Genomic DNA, 23,952 nt, shown 5'->3' with positions numbered 1-23,952 from the left:
CAAGTTCTTTTTAAGGAACAGAACAGAAGCATCTCTGCATGTTCAGCTATAAGTCTGTTTTTGCTATCAGTAAGGAGGTTCAACTTTCCACACTACTGCATGGGGCAGAAAGATATTTTTGGGCCATTTTAGCCAGAGCTGGAAATCTCAGTTTATTAACTGCCCAGTACTTCAGGGGTTTGTCTAAACTATGTAAAGTAATCTATCCTACAATAATACAATTAAGAGCAATTTGTATTGGCAGAACAGTAGTAAACAATGTTTAGTTTAGTCTCCACTCCAGATTTAAATGAAATGGGTACATGCAGTTTGAAAAAAAACACCACAAGATAGCATATGGGTAGTAAGTGGAGGTATCGGTTTAAGTATCGGTGCATTTGCACGAGTACAAGTACTCATGCAAGTACTTGGTATCGGTACCGATACCGATACTAGTATCGGTATCGGTGCAACCCTACTCTAAACTATAAGTTGTTATGAATTTAGGTTTATGTTTATCACTTCCCTTATTCAAATTTCCTTGTCTGGCGCTATATTTCAATAGCTCATCCCTAGCAAGTTTATCCACCTCTTTCCGGGCATTGTTCAGGATATTTAAATCATATCCCCTCTCCACTAACCGAGCTGTAATGGTATCAGCTTGTTTTTCATAATCTGCTGTCTTGGTACAGTTCCTTTTTGCCCTAATATATTGGCCCTTATGGATACCATGTATAGTGTGTCTTGGGTGATTTGAATTGAAGTCCAATATTGTGTTACCTGAAGTGGGTTTTCTATATAGGTTTGTCTCTATACAACCCCCTATGTCATTACCTTAAATAGTTATGTCCAAAAAACAAATATTGTTAGAATTTTGTTCACCTACCAATTTAATTCCACTGCGATTGTTATTAAGATAGTCACAAAATTCATCAACACTGTGTTCATCGCTGTCTATGATGAAAATCAGATCATCAATAAATCTGGCGTAAAAAATTATGTTATCTCTGAGGGGTTTTCCATCTCCAAAGACGTGGAACCGCTCCTACCATCCCATAAAGAGATCGGCATAGCAGGGGGCAAATTTTGCCCCCATAGCGGTTCCACACCTCTGGAGATAGAAACCCCCCTCAAACATGAAAACATTATGTGTGAGGAGATACTCTATCGAGTCCATAATAAATTGTTTGGTAGACTGAACATAATTACTTGGCTCTCCAAAAAGAATTCAACTGCATTAAGACCAAATTGGTGAGAAATTGAGGTATATAAGGAAGTTACATATACTACTAAGAACCTATAACTCGTTTTCCACTTTATTTTCTGCAGTTTTTGTAATAGGTCAGTAGTATCCTGTATGTAACTTGGTAACTTATTAACCAATGGTTGTAAAAAATAGTGATGTCGCGAACAGTTCGCCGGAGAACAGTTCCCGGCGATCATAGCTTGTTCGCGTTCTCCGCGGCGGGCGAACATATGCGATGTTCGATCCGCCCCCTTTTCGTCATCATTGAGTAAACTTTGACCCTGTATCTCACAGTCTGCAGACACATTTCAGCCAATCAGGCACTGCCTCCCAGACCCTCCCAGCTCCTGGGCAGCAGCCATTTTAGATTCATTCTGATCCTGCATTCTTAGTGAGAGGAGGGATATTGCTGCTGCTGATGATGATTTTATAGGGAAATTGATAGCTAGGCTAGTGTATTCAGTGTCCACTACAGTCCTAAAGGACTCATCTGATCTCTGCTGTAAGGACAGCACCCCAAAAAGCCCTTTTTAGAACTACATCAGTCATCAGTCTTTTTTTTTTTTTTTTGTAATCTAATAGCAGTTGCCTGCCTGGCACTGCCAGACTGTGTGTCAGGCGCACAGCATATACTGTGCCTACTTCCTCAGTGCCACCAGTCATATCTGGTGTAACATTAGTGTAATTTTTTTTATAAAACTTTTACATCAGTCTGCTAGTGTAATCTAATAGCAGTTGCCTGCCTGCCTGCCTGCCAGCGTGTGTGCCAGGCCCACTTGCCAACAAGTGCCACCAATCATATTTGTTATAACAGTAGTGTAAATATTTAAAAAAAAAAACTTTTTTGACTGTGAAACATCAGTCTGCTAGTGTAATCTTATTGCAGTTGCCTGCCTGCCTGCCAGCGTGTATGCCAGGCCCACTTGCCAAGTTAGTGGCACCACTCATATTTGTTGCAACAGTAGTGTAAATATTTTAAAAAAAAACTTTTTTGACTGTGAAACATCAGTCTGCTAGTGTAATCTAATTGCAGTTGCCTGCCAGCGTGTGTGCCAGGCCCACTTGCCAAGTTAGTGGCACCACTCATATTTGTTGTAACAGTAGTGTAAATATTTAATAAAAAAACTTTTTTGACTGTGAAACATCAGTCTGCTATTGTAATCTAATTGCAGTTGACTGCCTGCCTGCCAGCGTGTGTGCCAGGCCCACTTGCCAAGTTAGTGGCAACATTCATATTTGTTTTAACAGTAGTGTAAATATTTAAAAAAAAACTTTTTTGAATGTGAAACATCAGTCTGCTAGTGTAATCTAATTGCAGTTGCCTGCCTGCCTGCCAGCGTGTGTGCCAGGCCCACTTGCCAAGTTAGTTGCACCACTCATATCTGTTGTAACAGTAGTGTAAATATATAATAAAAAAAACTTTTTTGATTGTGAAACATCATTCTGCTATTGTAATCTAATTGCAGTTGCCTGCGTGCCAGGATCACTTGCCAAGTTAGTGGCACCACTCATATTTGTTGTAACAGTGGTGTAAATATTTAAAAAAAAACTTTTTTGACTGTGAAACATCAGTCTGCTAGTGTAATCTTATTGCAGTTGCCTGCCTGCCTGCCTGCCTGCCTGCCAGCATGTGTGCCAGGCCCACTTGCCAAGTTAGTGGCACCACTCATATTTGTTGTAACAGTAGTGTAAATATTTAAAAAAAAAAAACCTTTTTTGACTGTGAAACATCAGTCTGCTAGTGTAATCTAATTTCAGTTGCCAGGCCAGCCTGCCACTGCCAGCCTGTGTGTCAGGCTCACAGCGTATACTGTGCCTACTTCCTCAGTGCCACCACTCATATCTGGTGTAACATTAGTGTAAATTTTTTTACATTTTTTTTACATCAGTCTGCTAGTGTAATCTAATTTCAGTTGCCTGCCTGCCTGCCAGCGTGTGTGCCAGGCCCACTTGCCAACTAGTGCCACCAATCATATTTGTTATAACAGTAGTGTAAATATTTAAAAAAAAAAAAAACTTTTTGGATTGTGAAACATCAGTCTGCTTTTTTGTGTCAGGCTCACAGCGTATACTGTGCCCACTTGCCCAGTGGCACCACTCATATTTTGTTTAATAGTAGTGTAAGTGTACATTTAAAAAAAAAAAAAATGACAGGCAGAGGCAGGCCACCCCGCAGGTGCCATCGTGGTCATGGTGCTGTGATTCCCTTTGGCCATAGAATAATGCCCAGTGTTAGGCCACGTGCCATGAACACGAAAAGTTCTGATGAAATAGTTGACATTATAACAAAGGACACCCAATCTTCTACAGCTTCCGCTCGTAACCTTGACGCACCATCCACCTCCAGCTTAGCTTCGGGCACCTCTCAAGTGACCAGTGCCACTCGCCCGCCTGCCGCCACCACCAACACTAGCACCACAGCTGCTTCACTTGATCTATCAGAGGAGTTATTGGCACATCAGTTGGAAGAAATGAGTGATGCACAACCATCATTGACAGAGGATGTAGATAACAGTGATATGTCTCAGTCAGGCAGCATTACAGACATGGACGTACGGTGTGATGATGATGATGATGATGATGATGATGATGATGATGTTGTACCCGCTGCTGCTTCCTTTGTTGATTTATATATATGATCTTGATAAAGCCCAAGGGAGGGCGAAACACGTCGCTTGTTGAAGTGACATTGCAGCTTTTATCTGAAGCATCCTTGATACAGCATTCTTAACCCGGGTTAATCGATATACTACTTCATTGGAAGTGAGGAAGAATCTGCCTATTCTATCCTATGCTGTAAGCCCATAATATACCTCTAAGGGCCGAACACACATCTCTTTGGACAACAAAGTTACAAAGTGGAAATCCTTAAACAGCTGTTGGATTGCGTGAAGCAACACCTCTTTGATTTTGAGAAGTGAGGTGTGACGTCAGACGCCGTCCGACAAGTGAGTAGGTTTGCAGAGAACAGCGTGGGAGAGCGGCTGCTAGCCGCAACAACGGTCCAAGATTTGACCGAGACTTACCATCGGAATACGGTAAAGTACCACACACTAATCCCTGAAGGGCTGTCCGCATACTGTTACCATATATGAACTAGATGCCGTATATGAACTTTGGTTATTATATTTCATAAAGTGCCTAAGTGGTTTACCTACAAGTGTTCCTCCTTGCCTTCATACCATTACCGCTCTGTGTAAAGATACACACGCTGCACAAACAGGACACTGTGCACGATCATCAGACCAATGATCTAGCAGGAACTGTGCAAGATTGCTTGGCTCTTATTCCTCTAAAGCTTTATGAACGTTCAAAGAATAATAACTTTTTATTTGTTTTTATCCCTCTATTCCACTTTTATTAACTATAGTTCACTTGTCTACATTTACAGTATAGGGAGACGTCCCTTTTTATTTTGTATTCACATTGTATTTTATTAAATATATATGGTTATTTTTATATTGGTGTTGTGATACTTTTAGCCTTTACGGGCGCACTTCTCTATCTTTAAGCTTAGCTTAAAAATTTGTATGTATGGTTCCTTGACACATAACAGGAATTGTGTCTTTAGATAAGTGTTTAGTACCCTCTCCTAGCGCATCTAATCTTTTAATTGTAATTTCCTTTGTTGATTTGTCAGATACCAGTGAAGCGGTTGATGATGATGCGTCCGTGGATGTCACGTGGGAGAAGAAGAAGAGGGGGAAAGTTCAGATGGGGAGACAGAGAGGAGGAGGAGGAGACGAGTTGGAAGCAGGGGGAGGTCGTCGCAAGGAGATAGTGGCACAGTCAGACAGCATGCATCAGCACCGGGGGTCAGCCAGAGAGCACGCCAATCAACGCATGCTGTTGCCACCACCAGAATGTCGTCATCGCAGAGCTCAGCAGTGTGGCATTTTTTTTGTGTGTCTGCCTCTGACAACAGCGATGCCATTTGCAACTTGTGCCAAAAGAAACTGAGTTGTGGGAAGTCCAACACCCACCTAGGTACAACTGCTTTGCGAAGGCACATGATCACACATCACAAACGCCTATGGGATCAACACATGAGTACAAGCAGCACACAAACTAAAAGCAGCCATCCTCCTCCTGGTCCAGCATCTTCAGCCACGTCAACCACTGCTGTCCTCCTTGCCCCCTTTCAACCATCCGCCACTCAGGCTCTCATCCGTAGCAGTTCCTGCTCATCTGCCCACAGTCAGGTGTCTGTCAAGGACATGTTTGAGCGTAAAAAGCCAATGGGGCCTAGTTATCAAGCCGTCAACCTCAAATACGCTGGAATTCCGCAGCGTATTTGTGGCGAGGCTGATACGCCTTAGTTATCAAAGGCTCGAGACCGGCAAAAGTAGAATTTTGTGACGTAAGCTTCGATCCGCCGGACTCAGTCCGACACAGATCGATTCTTACGTCACTCCAGATGTTCCGCACACAAGTGCGGCACATTCTCACTACTTTTGCTGGTTATCAAAAAACTAGCAGGTACGCTCGGCACTTTTACGGCCCAGCGTACCTGGTTTTCAAACAGCCACCCCTGGAGGCGGCGGATCCCATAGGAATCAATGGGAGTCTGACCATAGCGAAAGTACAAGTTCGCTGCTGACAGACATCCCATTGATTCCTATGGGAGCTGTCTACACCTAACACCCTAACATGTACCCCGAGTCTAAACACCACTAATCTGTCCCCCCTACACCGCCGCAACTAAATAAAGTTATTACCCCCTAAACTGCCGCTCCCGGAGCCCACCGCAAGCTACTCTATACATATTAACCCCTAAACCGCCGCTCCCGGAGCCCACCGCAACTATAATAAATGTATTAACCCCTAAACCGCCGCTCCTTGAACCCGCCGCAACCTATATTAAATGTATTAACCCCTATCCTGCCCCCCCTACACCGTCGCCACCTATAATACATTTATTAACCCCTAATATGCCCCCCCTACACCGTCGCCACCTATAATAAATTTATTAACCCCTATCCTGCCCCCCACTACGCCGCCGCTGTAATAAAATTATTAACCCCTAAACCTAAGTCTAACCCTAACCCTTACGCCCCCCTAACTTAAATATCAATTAAATAAATCTAAATAAATTAACTCTTATTAACTAAATGAATCCTATTTAAAACAAAATACTTACCTATAAAATAAACCCTAATATAGCTACAATATAAATAATAATTATATTGTAGCTATCTTAGGATTTATTTTTATTTTACAGGTACCTTTTAATTTATTTTAACTAGGTACAAGCTATTAAATAGTTATTAACTATTTAATAGCTTACCTAGCTAAAATAAACTGAAATTTACCTGTAAAATAAATCCTAACCTAAGTTACAATTACACCTAACACTACACTATACTTTAATAAATTATTCCTATTTAAAAATAAATACTTACCTGTAAAATAAACACTAAGATAGCTACAATATAATTAATAATTATATTGTAGCTATCTTAGGATTTATATTTATTTTACAGGTAACTTTGTATTTATTTTAGCTAGTTAGAATAGTTATTAAATAGTTATTAACTATTTAATAACTACCTAGCTAAAAGAAATACAAAATTACCTGTAAAATAAATCCTAACCTAAGTTACAATTAAACCTAACACTACACTATCATTAAATTAATTAAATAAACTACCTACAAATAACTACAATTAAATACAATTACATAAACTAACTACAGTACAAAAAATAAAAAAAGCTAAGTTCCAAAAAATAAAAAAATAAGTTACAAACATTTAAAAAATATTACAACAATTTTAAGCTACTTACACCTAATCTAAGCCCCCTAATAAAATAACAAACCCCCCCAAAATAAAAAAATGCCCTACCCTATTCTAAAATAAAAAAAAGTTCAAAGCTCTTTTACCTTACCAGCCCTTAAAAGGGCCATTTGTGGGGGCATGCCCCAAAGAAAACAGCTCTTTTGCCTGTAAAAGAAAAATACAACCCCCCCAACATTAAAACCCACCACCCACATACCCCTAATCTAACCCAAACCCCCCTTACAAAAACCTAACACTAATCCCCTGAAGATCATCCTACCTTTAGTCGTCTTCACTCAGCCGAGCCACCGATGGAACCGAAGTGGACATCCGGAGCGGAAGAAGTTAATCCTCCAAGCGGCGCTGAAGAAATCTTCCATCCGATGAAGTCATCATCCAGGCGGCGCTGAAGAAAAGTCTTCTATCCGGGCGAAGTCATCTTCCAAGCCGGGTCTTGAATCTTCCTTCCGCCGACGCGGAACCTCCTTCTTCACCGACGGACTACGACGAATGAAGGCTCCTTTAAGGGACGTCATCCAAGATGGCGTCCCCTCAATTCCGATTGGCTGATAGGATTCTATCAGCCAATCGGAATTAAGGTAGGAAAATTCTGATTGGCTGATGGAATCAGCCAATCAGATTCAAGTTCAATCCGATTGGCTGATCCAATCAGCCAATCAGATTGAGCTCGCATTCTATTGGCTGTTCCGATTGGATGACGTCCCTTAAAGGAGCCTTCATTCGTCGTAGTCCGTCGGTGAAGAAGGAGGTTCCGCGTCGGCGGAAGGAAGATTCAAGAACCGGCTTGGAAGATGACTTCGCCCGGATAGAAGACTTTTCTTCAGCGCCGCCTGGATGATGACTTCATCGGATGGAAGATTTCTTCAGCACCGCTTGGAGGATTAACTTCTTCCGCTCCGGATGTCCACTTCGGTTCCATCGGTGGCTCGGCTGAGTGAAGACGACTAAAGGTAGGATGATCTTCAGGGGATTAGTGTTAGGTTTTTGTAAGGGGGGTTTGGGTTAGATTAGGGGTATGTGGGTGGTGGGTTTTAATGTTGGGGGGGTTGTATTTTTCTTTTACAGGCAAAAGAGCTGTTTTCTTTGGGGCATGCCCCCACAAATGGCCCTTTTAAGGGCTGGTAAGGTAAAAGAGCTTTGAACTTTATTTAATTTAGAATAGGGTAGGGCATTTTTTTATTTTGGGGGGGGTTTGTTATTTTATTAGGGGGCTTAGATTAGGTGTAAGTAGCTTAAAATTGTTGTAATATTTTTAACATGTTTGTAACTTATTTTTTTATTTTTTGTAACTTAGCTTTTTTTATTTTTTGTACTTTAGTTAGTTTATGTAATTGTATTTAATTGTAGTTATTTGTAGGTAGTTTATTTAATTAATTTAATGATAGTGTAGTGTTAGGTTTAATTGTAACTTAGGTTAGGATTTATTTTACAGGTAATTTTGTATTTCTTTTAGCTAGGTAGTTATTAAATAGTTAATTACTATTTAATAACTATTCTAACTAGCTAAAAGAAATACAAAGTTACCTGTAAAATAAATATAAATCCTAAGATAGCTACAATATAATTATTAATTATATTGTAGCTATCTTAGTGTTTATTTTACAGGTAAGTATTTATTTTTAAATAGGAATAATTTATTAAAGTATAGTGTAGTGTTAGGTGTAATTGTAACTTAGGTTAGGATTTATTTTACAGGTAAATTTCAGTTTATTTTAGCTAGGTAAGCTATTAAATAGTTAATAACTATTTAATAGCTATTGTACCTAGTTAAAATAAATTGAAAGGTACCTGTAAAATAAAAATAAATCCTAAGATAGCTAGAATATAATTATTATTTATAGTGTAGCTACATTAGGGTTTATTTTATAGGTAAGTATTTATTTTTAAATAGGATTAACTTAGTTAATAAGAGAAATATTATTTAGATTTATTTAATTAATATTTAAGTTAGGGGGGCGTTAGGGTTAGACTTAGGTTTAGGGGTTAATAATTTTATTACAGTGGCGGCTGCGTAGTGGGGGGCAGGATAGGGGTTAATAAATTTATTATAGGGGGCGACGGTGTAGGGGAGGCAGATTAGGGGTTAATAAATTTATTATAGGTGACGACGGTGTAGGGGGGCAGGATAGGGGTTAATACATTTAATATAGGTTGCAGCGGGTTCAGGGAGCGGCGGTTTAGGGGTTAATACATTTATAAGAGTTGCGGCAGGGTCTAGGAGCGGCGGTTTAGGGGTTAATACATTTATAAGAGTTGCGGCAGGGTCTAGGAGCGGCGGTTTAGGGGTTAGTAACTTTATTTAGTTGCGGGGGGCTCCGGGGGCGCCGGTATAGGGATAGAACAGTGTAGTTTAGTGTGAGTGCTTAGTGACAGGCTAGCAATAAAGCTGGGAAAAAGCCGAAGAGCAGCGAGATCGGATGAGTGATAACTGTCACAGTCCGCTGCTCATCGCCCCGCGGCTTTTTGACAGCTTTATTTGATAACTTAGGCGTATTTTTTCAGGTCCGCGGCGGCGAAGGTAGGCGAGCTTAGGCGGTTGTATTGGGCCGGCGAAGCCAGAAAAGTAGACGGCTTGATAACTACCCCCCAATGTCCGAAAGTCACCCCCTTGCCCGGCGTCTGACTGCTGGCTTGTCTGAACTCTTAGCCCGCCAGCGTTTACCATACAAGCTGGTGGAGTCTGAGGTGTTCAAAAAATTTGTATCTATTGGGACACCGCAGTGGAAGGAACCAAGCCGAAATGTCTTTTCACAAAAGGCAATCCCTAACCTGTACTCGATTGTGCAAAAGGAAGTAATGGCATGTCTGGCACACAGCGTTGGGGCAAGGGTCCATCTGACCACTGATAGCTGGTCTGCAAAGCATGGTCAGGGCAGGTATATCACCTACACTGTGCATTGGGTAAACCTGCTGACGGCTTACAAGCATGGAATGCGTGGCTCTGCAGAGGAATTGGTGACACCGCCACGACTTGCAGGCAGGCCTGCTGCTACCTCCTCTACTCCATCCTCTTCTATAACCTCTTCCTCGGGTGAGTCCTCTTCTGCTGCTGCATCTTGCTCCACATCAACGGCACCCCCCCAGCTCCCCAGGTACTATTCAACATCCCGGATACGGCAGTGTCACGCTGTCTTGGGGTTGACTTGCCTGAAAGCAGAGTCACACCGCACCAGCACTCCTGTCCGCCCTGAACGCACAAGTGGATCAGTGGCTGACTCCGCACCAACTGTAGATTGGCAAAGTTGTTTCTGACAATGGAAGTAATTTGGTGGCGGCATTGAAATTGGGCAAGTTGACACATGTGCCGTGCATGGCACTTGTGTGTAATTGGATTGTACAACGCTTTGTGCATAAGTACCCAGGCTTACAGGACGTCCTGAAGCAGGCCAGGAAGGTGTGTGGCCATTTCAGGCGTTCCTACACGGCATTGGTGCACTTGTCAGATATCCAGCGGCGAAACAACCTGCCAGTGAGGCACTTGATTTGCGACAGCCAGACACGTTGGAATTCAACTCTCCTAATGTTCTACCGCCTGCTCCAACAAGAAAAAGCTGTTAACGAGTATTTGTATGACCGGGGTGCTAGGACAGCCTCTGGGGAGCTGGGAATTTTTTTGCCACGTTACTGGACGCTCATGCGCAATGCCTGTAGGCTCATGTGTCCTTTTGAGGAGGTGACAAACCTAGTCAGTCGCACCGAAGGCACCATCAGCGACATCATACCATTTGATTTCTTCCTGGAGCGTGCACTGCGAAGAGTGCTGGATCAGGCCGTAGATGAGCGTGAAGAGTTGTGGTCTCCATCACCACCAGAAACAGCCTTATCAGCATCGCTTGCTGGACCAGCGGCAACGCAGGAAAAGGATTGTGAGGAAGAGGAGTCAGAGGAGGTATGTGGCTTTGAGGAGGAGGAAGACCAAGCACAACAGGCATCCCAGGGTGCTCGTTGTTGTCACCTATCTGGTACCCGTGGTGTTGTACGTGGCTGGGGGAGAGAAGATACCTTCAGTGAGATCAGTGAGGACGAGGAACGGGACATGAGTAGCTCGGCATCCAACCTTGTGCAAATGGGGTCTTTCATGCTGTCGTGCCTGTTGAGGGACACTCGTATAAAAAAGCTGAAGGAGAACAAACTGTACTGGGTGTCCACGCTACTAGACCCCCGGTATAAGCATAAAGTGACTGAAATGTTACTGAATTCCCGCAAGTCGGAAAGGATGGAGCAGTTCAAAAATAAATTAAAAAGTATGCTTTACACAGCGTATAAGGGTGATGTCACAGCACAACGGGAATCTAACAGGGGAAGAGATGAAAGTAATACTCCTCCTCCCACGACCACGCCGGCAAGGACAGGACGCTTTCCAGACGTGTTGCTGATGGAGGACATGCGGAACTTTTTAACTCCAATGCATCACCACAGCCCTTCGGGATCCAGCCTCAGAGAACGACTCAACCGACAGGTAGCAGACTACCTTGCATTAACTGCGGATCTCGACACTCTGAGGAGCGATGAACCCCTTGACTACTGGGTGTGCAGGCTTGACCTGTGGCCTGAGCTATCCCAATTTGCAATTGAAATTCTGGTGTGCCCCGCTTCAAGTGTCCTGTCAGAAAAGACCTTCAGTGCAGCAGGAGGTATTGTCACTGAGAAGAGAAGTCGCCTAGGTCAAAAAAGTCTTGATTATCTCACCTTTATTAAAATGAATGAGGGATGGATCCTGAAGGGACTGACATTGGGCGATACATTTGAGTAAAAAAGGCCTGATGAGATGTGCTGCCTTGGGTTAAAAATGGTCCACACGCTGCTGTATTTTATCTTTGAATGCCGGATGACTTGCATGCCTAATTTTTCTGGCCTCTGGTGCTGCACTGTGGCTTCAAAACCCAAACCAAAAAAAAGGCACATAACAGGGATTAAACTGCTAAGAATAGTACTACTTAACACACCACTCATATCTGGTGGCACAGTAGATTGCACGCGCAGTGCCCCAAATTTGAAGTAGGAGGACCGACCAAGCATCTTTTTCCATCTCCCGGTTCCTAACAATTATCTCCGGGTTCCTAAAATCGATGCCATACCTGTACTCGATTGTGCAAAAGGAATTCATGGCATATGGGGTCTTTCATGCTGTCGTGCCTGTTGAGGGTCGGGACCCTCGTATAAAAAGGCTGAAGGAGAATGACCTGTACTGGGTGTCCAAGCATCTTTTTCCATCTCCCGGTTCCTAAAATCCATGCCATATACACGTCCCCTGATAGGGGACACCGCAGTGGAAGGTACCCGGCCACAATTTCTTTGCACAAAAGGCAATCCCGGACCCCAACCTGTACTCGATTGTGCAAAAGGAAGTAACCTTACCATGGGTCCCAAACCGCACATCTTGTAATTCTCTGTCTGTGAAATTATATATCTATCAAATCTATCTCTTTATCTATCAAATCTAACTATCAATCGTATCTATCAAATGTATATTGCATCTATTGATCTATGTAATTTGTATCTATCAAATGTATATTGCATCTATTGATCTATGTAATTTGTATCTATCAAATGTATATTGCATCTATTGATCTATGTAATCTATGTATCTATCAAATGTATATTGCATCTGTTGATCTATGTAATCTATGTATCTATCAAATGTATATTGCATCTATTGATCTATGTAATCTATGTATCTATCAAATCTATCTATCTCGTGGTTGTGCAAATCGACTGTTTGTGGTTGTATGCGGTGCGTTACACGGGGAGTTTGGTCTGTCACTGTGAAGCGGGCACAACCCTTACACTACCTGATCGATACAACATCATACCTGATGTTTTAAAGCACGTTATTCCAAACAATTTAGGAATGTTAGGTGATTTATGCCCTTTATGGCTTAAAACCAGACTCTGTATCAACAATGTAATTTTCCATGGGAGTTTTGCCATGGATCCCCCTCCGGCATGCCACAGTCCAGGTGTTAGTCCCCTTAAAACAACTTTTCCATGATTATTGTGGCCAGAAAGAGTCCCTGTGGGTTTTAAAGTTCGCCTGCCTATTGAAGTCAATGGGGGTTTGCCGGTTCGCGAACAGTTGCGGAAGTTCGAGTCCGCCGTTTGCGAACCGAAATTTTTAGGTTCGCAACATCACTAGTAAAAAAGAGTCCATTAGATCTGACAAAGGTTCATTTAAGGAATTTATGCCCGCTATTATGGGGCGGCCCGGGGGATTCTCCATGTCCTTATGGACTTTGGGAAAATAATGAAATATAGGGGTGATAGGACTTTCTGGCACCAACATTTCCTCTATTGTGTGTGTAATTACATTGTTGTATCTTGCTCTTTTGATTATATCACACAAAATTTCCCTGTACAATTTAGTGGCATTTTCTTTTAATTTTGTGTAAACCTCAATGTCATGCAACTGTCTTAGGGCTTCTGTGATGTATGTGGTTCTATCAAGTATTACCATGTTACCCCCTTTATCAGAGGAACACACTATGATTCTATCATCTTTGATAATTTTATCAAGGGCACCCTTCTCTTTTAGTGACATATTGTGTTTAGTTCTTTTTGATTTTTTGTCCAATTCTCTTAATTGTTCCTCTACCACTTTTTGGAATGTCTCAACTGGATGTGTCCTGGAGCTCACAGGATAAAAAATTACTCTTCTTCCTAAACTTAGTCAAGTCAATATCACGTGTGGTTACTAAGTGTTCTTTATCTTCAACATTGTCATCAAGTAAACCCTGTAAATCTACTATAGAGCATTTCTCAGAAAATGTAAGATTTTCCTCTCTGGATCTATCCTTGGTTACAGAGGTTTTTTCCTGTTCCTCCACAGCATTAGAAAAATGTTTGCGTAATATTAATTTTCTCACAAACCTATTCACGTCCAGAATAGTATTAAATAGGTTAAAATGCTGTGAGGGAACAAAGTTAAGACCTTTAGATAAAACTCTTATTTCAACATCAGTTAGAGTGACACTAGACAAATTCAATACATTTTTGTTCATGCATATTTTTTTTTTGTTGAGTCCCTGATCTTGTCACATATGTTTTCTGTTGTGACTTCTTGTTGTCTTGAGTTGGATTCGTCTCCTCTTCCCTGGTGTCTGGGTGTTTTTCTTTTGCCCCTTTTACCTCTATGTATTTTTTTCACCTTCCCAAGGGTAGAGTCATTAGCTGTTTGTTTTTTTGAAAAGTTGGTACCAGTGGCTCCAAAAGAGGATTGTAATACAGTAGGCTCTTGTTCTTCATTATTTGTTTCTTCCTCTGAGGATTCTACCTCGTATTTAGTATCTGAAGATGTAACCTGTTTTGCTTTCTTATTACGGTTCTTGAACCATTTTCTTGCTTTTCTAGGTTCTCTGCCAAAATTATCATTACTTTCCCATCTATAGACATTTTGATGGTCATAATCATATTTGTCTCTAGACATCTTCCTAGATTTAAACTCCCACAATTCTTGGCAGAATGATATCATGTTCTTCTAAAATTGTTTATCGTATAGTTTAAATTCTGGATCTCTCTGGACTGCTTTTAGTTTCTCTTGTATAGCCCTCATCTCATCTAACAGCTCTACCCTCTGCTTTTGTTTATACTCAATTAGGAGCTCAATTAGTGCAAATGAGCACGTGTCCAGAATAGTATTCCATTTTATGATAAAATCAGCTTCACATACTCTGAATGAGGGGAACTTACGTATGGGTAATCCTCTTGGAATCCTTTTATTATGTTTATATATTAAAAATGTCTTAATGTCCAACTCTAATTTTATGTCTTTTTTTCTAAGATTATCAATGTCAAAAAACAAACTATCTACAGTGTTTAAAATCTCCTCATTGGTATCATACAGTGTAGACTCTTCCTCAAAATTAGTAAGAACATATGATTCTTCATCACTGTTATATCCATGTTATAATATCTTAATATCTATAAACACTAGTCCCAACAGTATTGTGCAAATAATATCCAAATGAGGAAAAGATGCTTAGTATTGTATACTGGAATTGTATACCAAAGTCCCAATGATGTTGTACAAATACTTTGCAAACTGTATAAAAAGTACTTTGTAACGTTGTGCAAATATGCCACAAGAAAAAAAGTGCTTAGTAATGCTGTACCACTAGTGTGTCAGCTATAGCAGCAAAAAGGTGCTCAATGCTTGGCTTGAAAAGATTCTTAGTATTGTATTGTGTAATTGTATGCCATAGTCCCAATAATGTTGTACAAATACTTTGCAAACAGTATAAAAAGTAAATTTATGCTTACCTGATAAATTGATTACTTCTATGATACGACGAGTCCACGGATTCATCCTTTACTTGTGGGATATTATCCTCCTGCTAACAGGAAGTGGCAAAGAGCACCACAGCAGAGCTGTCTATATTGCTCCTCCCTTGACTCCACCCCTCAGTCATTCGACCGAAGGTATAGGAAGAAAAAGGAGAAACTAAAAGGTGCAGAGGTGACTGAAGTTTTAAATCAAAAAATATAATCTGTCTTAAATTGACAGGGCGGGCCGTGGACTCGTCGTATCATAGACAAAATCAATTTATCAGGTAAGCATACATTTACTTTTCTTCTATAAGATACGAGTCCACGGATTCATCCTTTACTTGTGGGATACAATACCAAAGCTACAGGACAAGGATGAACGGGAGGGACAAGACAGATGGTTAAACAGAAGGCACCACTGCTTGAAGAACCTTTCTCCCAAAAATAGCCTCCGAAGAAGCAAAAGTATAAAATTTGTAAAATTTGGAAAAAGTATGAAGTGAAGACCAAGTCGCAACCTTACAAATCTGTTCAACAGAAGCATTTTTAAAAGCCCATGTGGAAGCCACCGCTCTAGTAGAGTGAGCTGTAATCCTTTCAGGAGGCTGCTGTCCAGCAGTCTCGTATGCCAAATGGATGATGCTTTTCAGCCAAAAAGAAAGAGGTAGCTGTAGCCTTTTGACTTCTACGTCTTCCAGAATAGACAACAAACAGAGAAGATGTTTGACGGAAATCTTTGGTCGCATGCAAGTAAAACTTCAAAGCACGAACCACGTCCAAGTTGTGTAACAGACACTCCTTCTTAGAGGAAGGATTAGGACAGAGAGAAGGAACAACCATTTCCTGATTAATAATCTTATTAGTAACAACCTTAGGAAGGAATCCAGGTTTGGGACGCAAAACCACCTTATCAGAATGGAAAACAAGATAAGGCGAGTCGCATTGCAATGCAGATAGTTCAGATACTCTTCGAGCCGAAGAGATAGCAACTAAAAACAGAACTTTCCAAGATAAAAGCTTAATATCTATGGAATGCATAGGTTCAAACGGAAGAACTTTAAGAACTAAATTCAAACTCCATGGCGGAGCAATAGGTTTAAACACAGAATTAATTCTAACCAAAGCGTGACAAAACGACTGAACGTCTGGAACATCTGCCAGACGCTTGTGCAGTAAAATTGATAAAGCAGATATCTGTCCCTTTAAGGAACTAGCTGATAACCCCTTCTCCAAACCTTCTTGGAGAAAGGACAAAATCCTAGGAATCCTGATCTTACTCCATGAGTAGCCTTTGGATTCACACCAATAAATATATTTATGCCATATCTTATGGTAAATTTTCGAGCCTGAATCAAGGTATCTATGACCGACTCAGAGAATCCCAGCTTGGATAAAATCAAGAGTTCAATCTCCAGGCAGTCAGCCGCAGAGAAACTAGATTTGGATGCTGGAACGGACCTTGAATGAGAAGGTCCTGTCTCAGTGGCAGTGTCCATGGTGGCAGAGATGACATTTCCACAAGGTCTGCATACCAAGTCTTGCGTGGCCCCGCAGGTGCTATCAAAATCACTGAAGCCCTCTCCTGTTTGATTCTGGCAATCAGACGAGGAAGGAAAGGAAATGGTGGAAACACATAAGCCAGGTTGAACGACCAAGGTACTGCTAGAGCATCTATCAGTACTGCTTGGGGATCCCTTGATCTGGACCCGTAACAAGGAAGTTTGGCCTTCTGATGAGATGCCATCAGATCCAATTCTGGTGTGCCCCATTGATGAATCAATTGTGCAAACACCTCCGGATGGAGCTCCCACTCCCCCTGATAGATGGCAAGAGTGAGTCTCTGCCCATCAAATTATTTTGGAAACCTCTATCATCGCTAGAGAACTCTTTGTTCCCCCTTGATGATTGATATATGCTACAGTCGTGATATTGTCCGACTGGAATCTTATGAATCTGGCCGAAGCCAGTTGAGGCCACGCCTGAAGCGTGTTGAATATCGCTCTAAGTTCTAGAATATTTATTGGAAGGAGAGCCTCCTCCTTAGTCCACACACCCTGTGCTTTCAGGGAATTCCAGAAGGCACCCCAGCCCAATAAGGCTGGCGTCCGTCGTCACTATGACCCATGCTGGCCTGCGGAAACACATTCCCTGGGACAGATGATCCTCTGACAACCACCAAAGAAGAGAGTCTCTGGTCTCTTGATCCAGATTTATCTGAGGAGATAAATTTGCATAATCCCCATTCCACTGTTTGAGCATGCATAGTTGCAGTGGTCTGAGATGCCAGCAAGCAATTGCCGCTACCATTAGTCCAATTACCTCCATACACTGAGCCACTGACGGCCGAGGAATGGAATGAAGTGCTCGGCAGGTGTTTAAGATCTTTGATTTTCTGACCTCCGTCAGAAAAATTTTCATGTTTACCGAATCTATCAGAGTTCCCAGGAATGGAACTCATGTGAGAGGGATAAGTGAACTCTTTTTTACGTTCACCTTCCACCCGTGAGATCTTAGAAAAGCCAACACGATGTCCGTGTGAGATTTGGCTAGTTGGTAAGTTGACGCCTGAATTAAGATATCGTCCAGATAAGGCGCCACTGCTATGCCCCGCGGCCTTAGAACTGCCAAAAGGGACCCTAGCATTTTAATGAAAATTTTTGGAGTTGTGGCCAACCCTAAGGGAAGAGCCACAAACTGGTAATGTTTGTCCAGGAAGGTGAACCTGAGGAACTGGTGATCTTTGTGGATAGGAATGTGAAGATACGCATCCTTCAAATCCACGGTGGTCATATATTGACCCTCCTGGATCATTGGTAAAAAAAGTCTGAATGGTCTCCATCTTGAAGGATGGGACTCTGAGAAATTTGTTTAGGATCTTGAGATCTAAAATCGGTCTGAAGGTTCCCTCTTTTTTGGGAACCAAAAACAGATTGGAGTAAAACCCCTGCCCCTGTTCTGCTTTTGGAACTGGGTGGGTTACACCCATAGTACATAGGTCTTCTACACAGCATAAGAACGCCTCTGCTTTTGTCTGGTTTACAGACAATCGTGAAAGATGAAATCTCCCCCTTGGAGGAGAATCTTTGAATTCTAGAAGATACCCCTGGCTCACAATTTCTAATGTGAAAAAGGGGTAGTGTACAAGCGCTAAGGTAATCCTCAAGCTGTATCCAAACAGAGATCCTAACCAACCTCCAAAAAATATGCACAAGTGGTAAGAAGTGAATACAGCGCCAACAAGAGGCCAAGGGATAAATATACTCACAGAGAGATAAAAGAAGATTATTTAATGAACCATGTTAAAAAGCATCAGTAATAAAAGACTATATATAAAAAATGTAAAAAGCACATATAAATAAAATTACAAATACAGGAATGTCTTACAGAAGCGGCTCAAAGGGCCAAAGCTGATAATTACAATAAAAACAGCGGTAATAACAGGTGATCAGTGTGAGTGGTACACCAGAATAAGAGTGTATACTAATAAAACAGAATTAGCCTAAGTACAACTATAACAAGTGCATCAAGCAAACAACTAATAAACAATAGTACAAACAATAGTGTTAATAGTGTTTCAAAAATAGTGTTCCAAAAAATAGAAAAATGCACTGCAGTGCAAAAAAAGGGGGGTAGCAAAATAATTGTATAGATACGATCAAATAGTGAGTGAGTGCAAATGGATATAAAAATGCTAGCTACTTAATCCAGTGAGGTTAAGATATAATTAAATAAAATACACAATATGCAATAACATAAAAAATAAAATATAATCCAAAAAAGTGTTCAAAAAGTTGATCAACAAATGTTAGTGAAGAACAAAAATAAGTCAATCAAAACTAAAAAATGGAAAAAAATGTGTGATGAAAAGCAAGGTGAAAGTGAGGAAATTGATTCCTTCCAATGTTAGTTACTTTAACAGATCTAAATTCCTGAGTGTGGTTGCTGAAGTAGCTGATTGGATCCTAGCACCTGTCAGCTGCTCCTATGGTATCCTAAAAAATGTCCCTGTAAAAAAAGAAATTCACAACATAGTGTATCCAATATGAGAATGAAGTAAAGATTAAAGTAATGCTTACCAATATGTCAACGCGTTTCTGCCCTCAAAAAAGGGCCTTTCTCAAGACTCAGAGAGAAAGGCCCTTTTTTGAGGGCAGAAACGCGTTAAAGTTAAAGTAACTAACATTGGAAGGAATCAATTTCCTCACTTTCATCTTGCTTTTCATCACCCATTTTTTCCATTTTTTAGTTTCGATTGACTTATTTTTGTTCTTCACTAACATTTGTTGATTAACTTTTTGAACACTTTTTTGGATTATATTTTACTTTTTATGTTATTGCATATTGTGTATTTTATTTTTTATGTTATTGCATATTGTGTATTTTATTTAATTATATCTTAACCTCACTGGATTAAGTAGCTAGCATTTTTATATCCATTTGCACTCACTCACTATTTGATTGTATCTATACAATTATTTTGCTACCCCCCTTTTTTTGCACTGCAGTGCATTTTTCTATTTTTTGGAACACTATTTTTGTAACACTAATTTTGAACACTATAGTTTGTATTATTGTTTATTAGTTTTTTGCTTGATGCACTTGCTACAGTTGTACTTAGGCTAATTCTGTTTTATCAGTATACACTCTTATTCTGGTGTACCACTCACACTGATCACCTGTTATTACCTCTGTTTTTATTGTAATTATCAGCTTTGGCCCTTTGAGCCGCTTCTGTAAGATATTCCTGTATTTGTAATTTTATTTATATGTGCTTTTTACATTTTTTATATATAGTCTTTTATTACTGATGCTTTTTAACATGGTTCATTAAATAATCTTCTTTTATCTCTCTGTGAGTATATTTATCCCTTGGCCTCTTGTTGGCGCTGTATTCACTTCTTATCACAATTTCTAATGCCCAGGAATCTTGAACGTCTCTTGCCCAAGCCTGAGCGAAGAGAGAAAGTCTGCCCCCTACTAGATCGAGTCCCGGATCGGGGGCTGCCCCTTCATGCTGTCTTGGTAGCAGCAGTGGGCTTCTTGGCCTGTTCACCTTTATTCCAGGTCTGGTTAGGTCTCCAGACAGACTTGGATTGAGCAAAATTCCAATCCTGCTTTGTGGCAGGGGAGGAGGGAAGTTTAGAAAGGAACAAATATTATTTTGTTTGGTCCTCATCTTATTTGTCTTATCCTGAGGAAGGGCATGGGCTTTTCCTACAGTGATGTCGGAAATTATCTCTTTCAGTTCATGCCCGAATAGGGTCTTACTCTTGAAAGGAATAGCTAAAAGCTTAGATTTTGATGACACATCAGCAGACCAGGACTTAAGCCATAACACTCTACGCGCTAAAATGGCAAAACCTGAATTCTTTGCCGCTAATTTAGCCAGTTGAAAAGCGGCATCTGTAATAAAAGAATTAGCTAGCTTGAGAGCCCTAATTCTATCCAGAATATCCTCTAATGGGGTCTCAACCTTAAGAGCCTCCTCTAGAGCCCCAAACCAAAAAGCAGCTGCAGTAGTTACAGGAACAATGCAAACTATAGGTTGCAGAAGAAAACCCTGATGAATAAATATTTTCTTTAGAAGACCCTCTAATTTTTTTATCCATAGGATCTTTGAAAGCACAACTGTCCTCAATAGGTATAGTTGTACGCTTAGCCAGGGTAGAAATAGCTCCCTCCACCTTAGGGACCGTCTGCCACGAATCCCGAATGGTGTCAGATATTGGAAACATTTTCTTAAAAGTAGGAGGGGGAGAGAACGGAATACCTGGTCTATCCCACTCCTTAGTAACAATGTTCGAAATCCTCTTAGGGACCGGAAAAACATTAGTGTAAGAAGGAACCTCTAGATATTTATCCATTTTACACAATTTCTCTGGAGGAATCTCAATAGGGTCACAGTCATCCAGAGTCGCTAAAACCTCCCTGAGCAACAAGCGGAGGTGTTCAAGCTTAAACTTAAAAGCCGTCATATCTGAATCTGTTTGAGGGAATATCTTTCCTGAATCAGAAAGCTCTCTCTCAGACAGCAATTCCCTGACCCCCAATTCAGTGCATTGTGAGGGTACATCGGAGATGGCTAATAAAGCGTCAGAGGGCTCAGCAGTTACTCTCATACCAGACCTACTGCGCTTCCCCTGCAAACCAGGCAGTTTAGATAATACATCTGTGAGGGTAGTAGACATAACTGCGGCCATATCTTGCAGGGTGAAAGAATTAGATGCACTAGAGGTACTTGGCGTCGCTTGTGCGGGCGTTAAAGGTTGTGACACTTGGGAGAAGTAGATGGCAAAACCTGATTCTCTTCTGACTGAGAATCATCCTGCGACATACTTTTATCAGCTAAAATATGTTCTTTGCAATGTAAGGCCCCTTCAGTACATGAGGGACACATTTTAAGTGGGGGTTCCACAATGGCTTCTAAACGCATTGAACATTGGCTTTCCTCAATGTCAGACATGTTGAACAGGCTAGTAATGACCACAAACAGGCTTGAAAACACTTTATTTAGTGAAAAAAAACAGTACTGTGCCTTTAAGAGGAAAAAAGCATACAATTTTCCAAAACTGCTTAAAAACAATTTTATGGTAAAAGCATCCCAATACTGCAGCTAAGTTTGCCCCACAAGGAAAGGAATACTTAAACCTTACAGGAAAAAACGGAAAATTACAAACACGTTTATTTCAACAAAAAGCACCCCCTGCACCTCGCCACAGCCCTGCTGTGGCGCCTACGTGCCCTCAGGGGTCTGTAAAACCGGGATAAACCTTAGTTTTGGCCCAATACAACTCACAAAGGCCCACCGGATCAGGAGCTTGCTGCTTGCTTGATAAAAACAACTATGCATACGAGGGGCGAAAATAGGCCCCGCCCATCTCACTTGATGTCTTACAGCCCAAATTGACCGCACCAGAGCGGTCTAAAAACCTAGCCATGTGGGTTCAGAAACCCAGAAATGAAGCCATGTGTACCCTCTTAATAAAGCATAAAAACGTCTCCTTTAAAAACGTTAACTGCACTCCCATCATATAAACGTTTGCCCACAAACATTCAAACATCAGTGTCAACCATTTTTGTATAGCCCATAAATGCAAGCTCAGTAATACCCCTCTTTATATACTTTAGGATTACTGCTTACCCTCTCCCTCATGGGGATACTGTCAGCCAATTCTGAAATAACACAGCCTCTCCAGAAAAAAATGACTGAACATACCTCACTGCTTATAGCATGAAAAACGTTCCTCACACTGAAGTTTCTTAAGTACTCCTCAGCCATTCTGTGGGAACTGCTTTGGATCTTAGTGACAACTGCTAAGATCATCAGCCTCCAGGCAGAAGTCTTCATCCATCTGCTGCCTGGGAGAAAATAGCACACACCGGTACCATTTAAAATAAAAAACTCTTGCTTGAAGAAAATAAAAACTAACATTTTATCACCCCTTCCTAGTACTTAGAGTAGGCAAAGAGAATGACTGGGGTGTGGAGTCAAGGGAAGAGCTATATAGACAGCTCTGCTGTGGTGCTCTTTGCCACTTCCTGTTAGCTGGAGGATAATATCCCACAAGTAAAGGATGAATCCGTGGATTCGTCGTATCTTATAGAAAAAAAGTACTCTGTAATGTTGTGCAAATATGCCACAAGAAAAAAAGTGCTTAGTAATGCTGTACCAATAGTATGTCAACTATAGCAGCAAAAAGGTGCTCAATGCTAGGCTTATATACAATACTATATAAATAATACAACAACTTAATAGTTTTTGTGCAAATAGTCTTTGTGCAGATAGTACATCAGCTTTAGCAGCAAATAGGGTCAAAGTGCTTAGTGCTAGGCTTGTTTATCAAATCCAATATGTTGGCTAAGTGTCAAGTCATTAGCTAGTGGTGTCTTTATAACCATTCTGCTTGGATCGTAAGTTTTAAATTGTGAAAATATATCAAACATGCTCCCCACTTACCCACCTCCTCTTCAGCCGTTCTTCAGTGCATTTAAGGAAGTCCTTTCCGTTGCGGGTATCCAGCAGGCTGTGTACGCTACTTGACGAAGTCTCCAATTTTCAAACACACAGATTGCAGCGTCGCGCTCTGCCTTACCCAGCACTCTGCGACGGCACAATGGAGCGTGGGAGGGGGTCTACGCTGAGAATGCTCCTGGAGAGACACCGCTCGTCCACGGCGTCCAAACAAATACAGAAAAACAAAGAATGTCTGGGCACTTCTTAGGTAAAACGAAATCCCAAAGTTTATTAGATCCAAAACCAATAAAAGCAGAAAAAAATGTCAAAGTTAATGTTGAAATAGCAAATAGCCGTTTACAAATGCCAATCACCACTAGCTGACACTAGCACAATCATATTAGCAAACAAGAACTGCTGGAGTCCTGTACAGCAGACATGTTTTGTGCTTTAACAGAAATTGTTCACTGCTCACAGGGCCCAGCCTCTTTTCCTCCTTAAATAGCACGTTCTTAAAGGCATATGCATAATAAATAAATAAATAAATAAATGAATAAATAAATAGAGAGTTAATTTATTACTTAAAAAAGAGGTAGCATGGATATATAGGTTGAAAACCCTGTCCCCAAGAGGACTTAATGAAAAATTAGATTTTGCCCCTTTTTTGTAATAATGCCGCTTTTTTTTTACGAGATTTGCAGGCAACTATTAGG

General features: G+C 41.0%; 1 protein-coding gene across 1 annotated transcript in view; it reads right to left on the bottom strand.

Annotated features, from left to right (window-relative positions):
- The window catches only part of LOC128664942 (LIM domain only protein 3), a gene marked incomplete at its 5' end in the record, with an annotated part of 79,723 nt that extends 56,385 nt beyond the window's left edge, over positions 1-23,338 (bottom strand). Inside the window, one exon of the mRNA XM_053719734.1 lies at positions 23,247-23,338. Within this exon, the coding sequence (XP_053575709.1) occupies positions 23,247-23,338 (92 nt within the window). The remainder of the gene's footprint in view (positions 1-23,246) is intronic.
- Positions 23,339-23,952: the final 614 nt, after the last annotated feature.

The sequence above is a fragment of the Bombina bombina genome, chromosome 6 (genome assembly GCF_027579735.1).
Source record: "Bombina bombina isolate aBomBom1 chromosome 6, aBomBom1.pri, whole genome shotgun sequence".
In the NCBI taxonomy this organism is placed as follows: domain Eukaryota; kingdom Metazoa; phylum Chordata; class Amphibia; order Anura; family Bombinatoridae; genus Bombina; species Bombina bombina.
The sequence above is the reverse complement of the archived record's forward strand: the minus strand, read 5'-3'. Positions and strand labels throughout refer to the sequence as shown.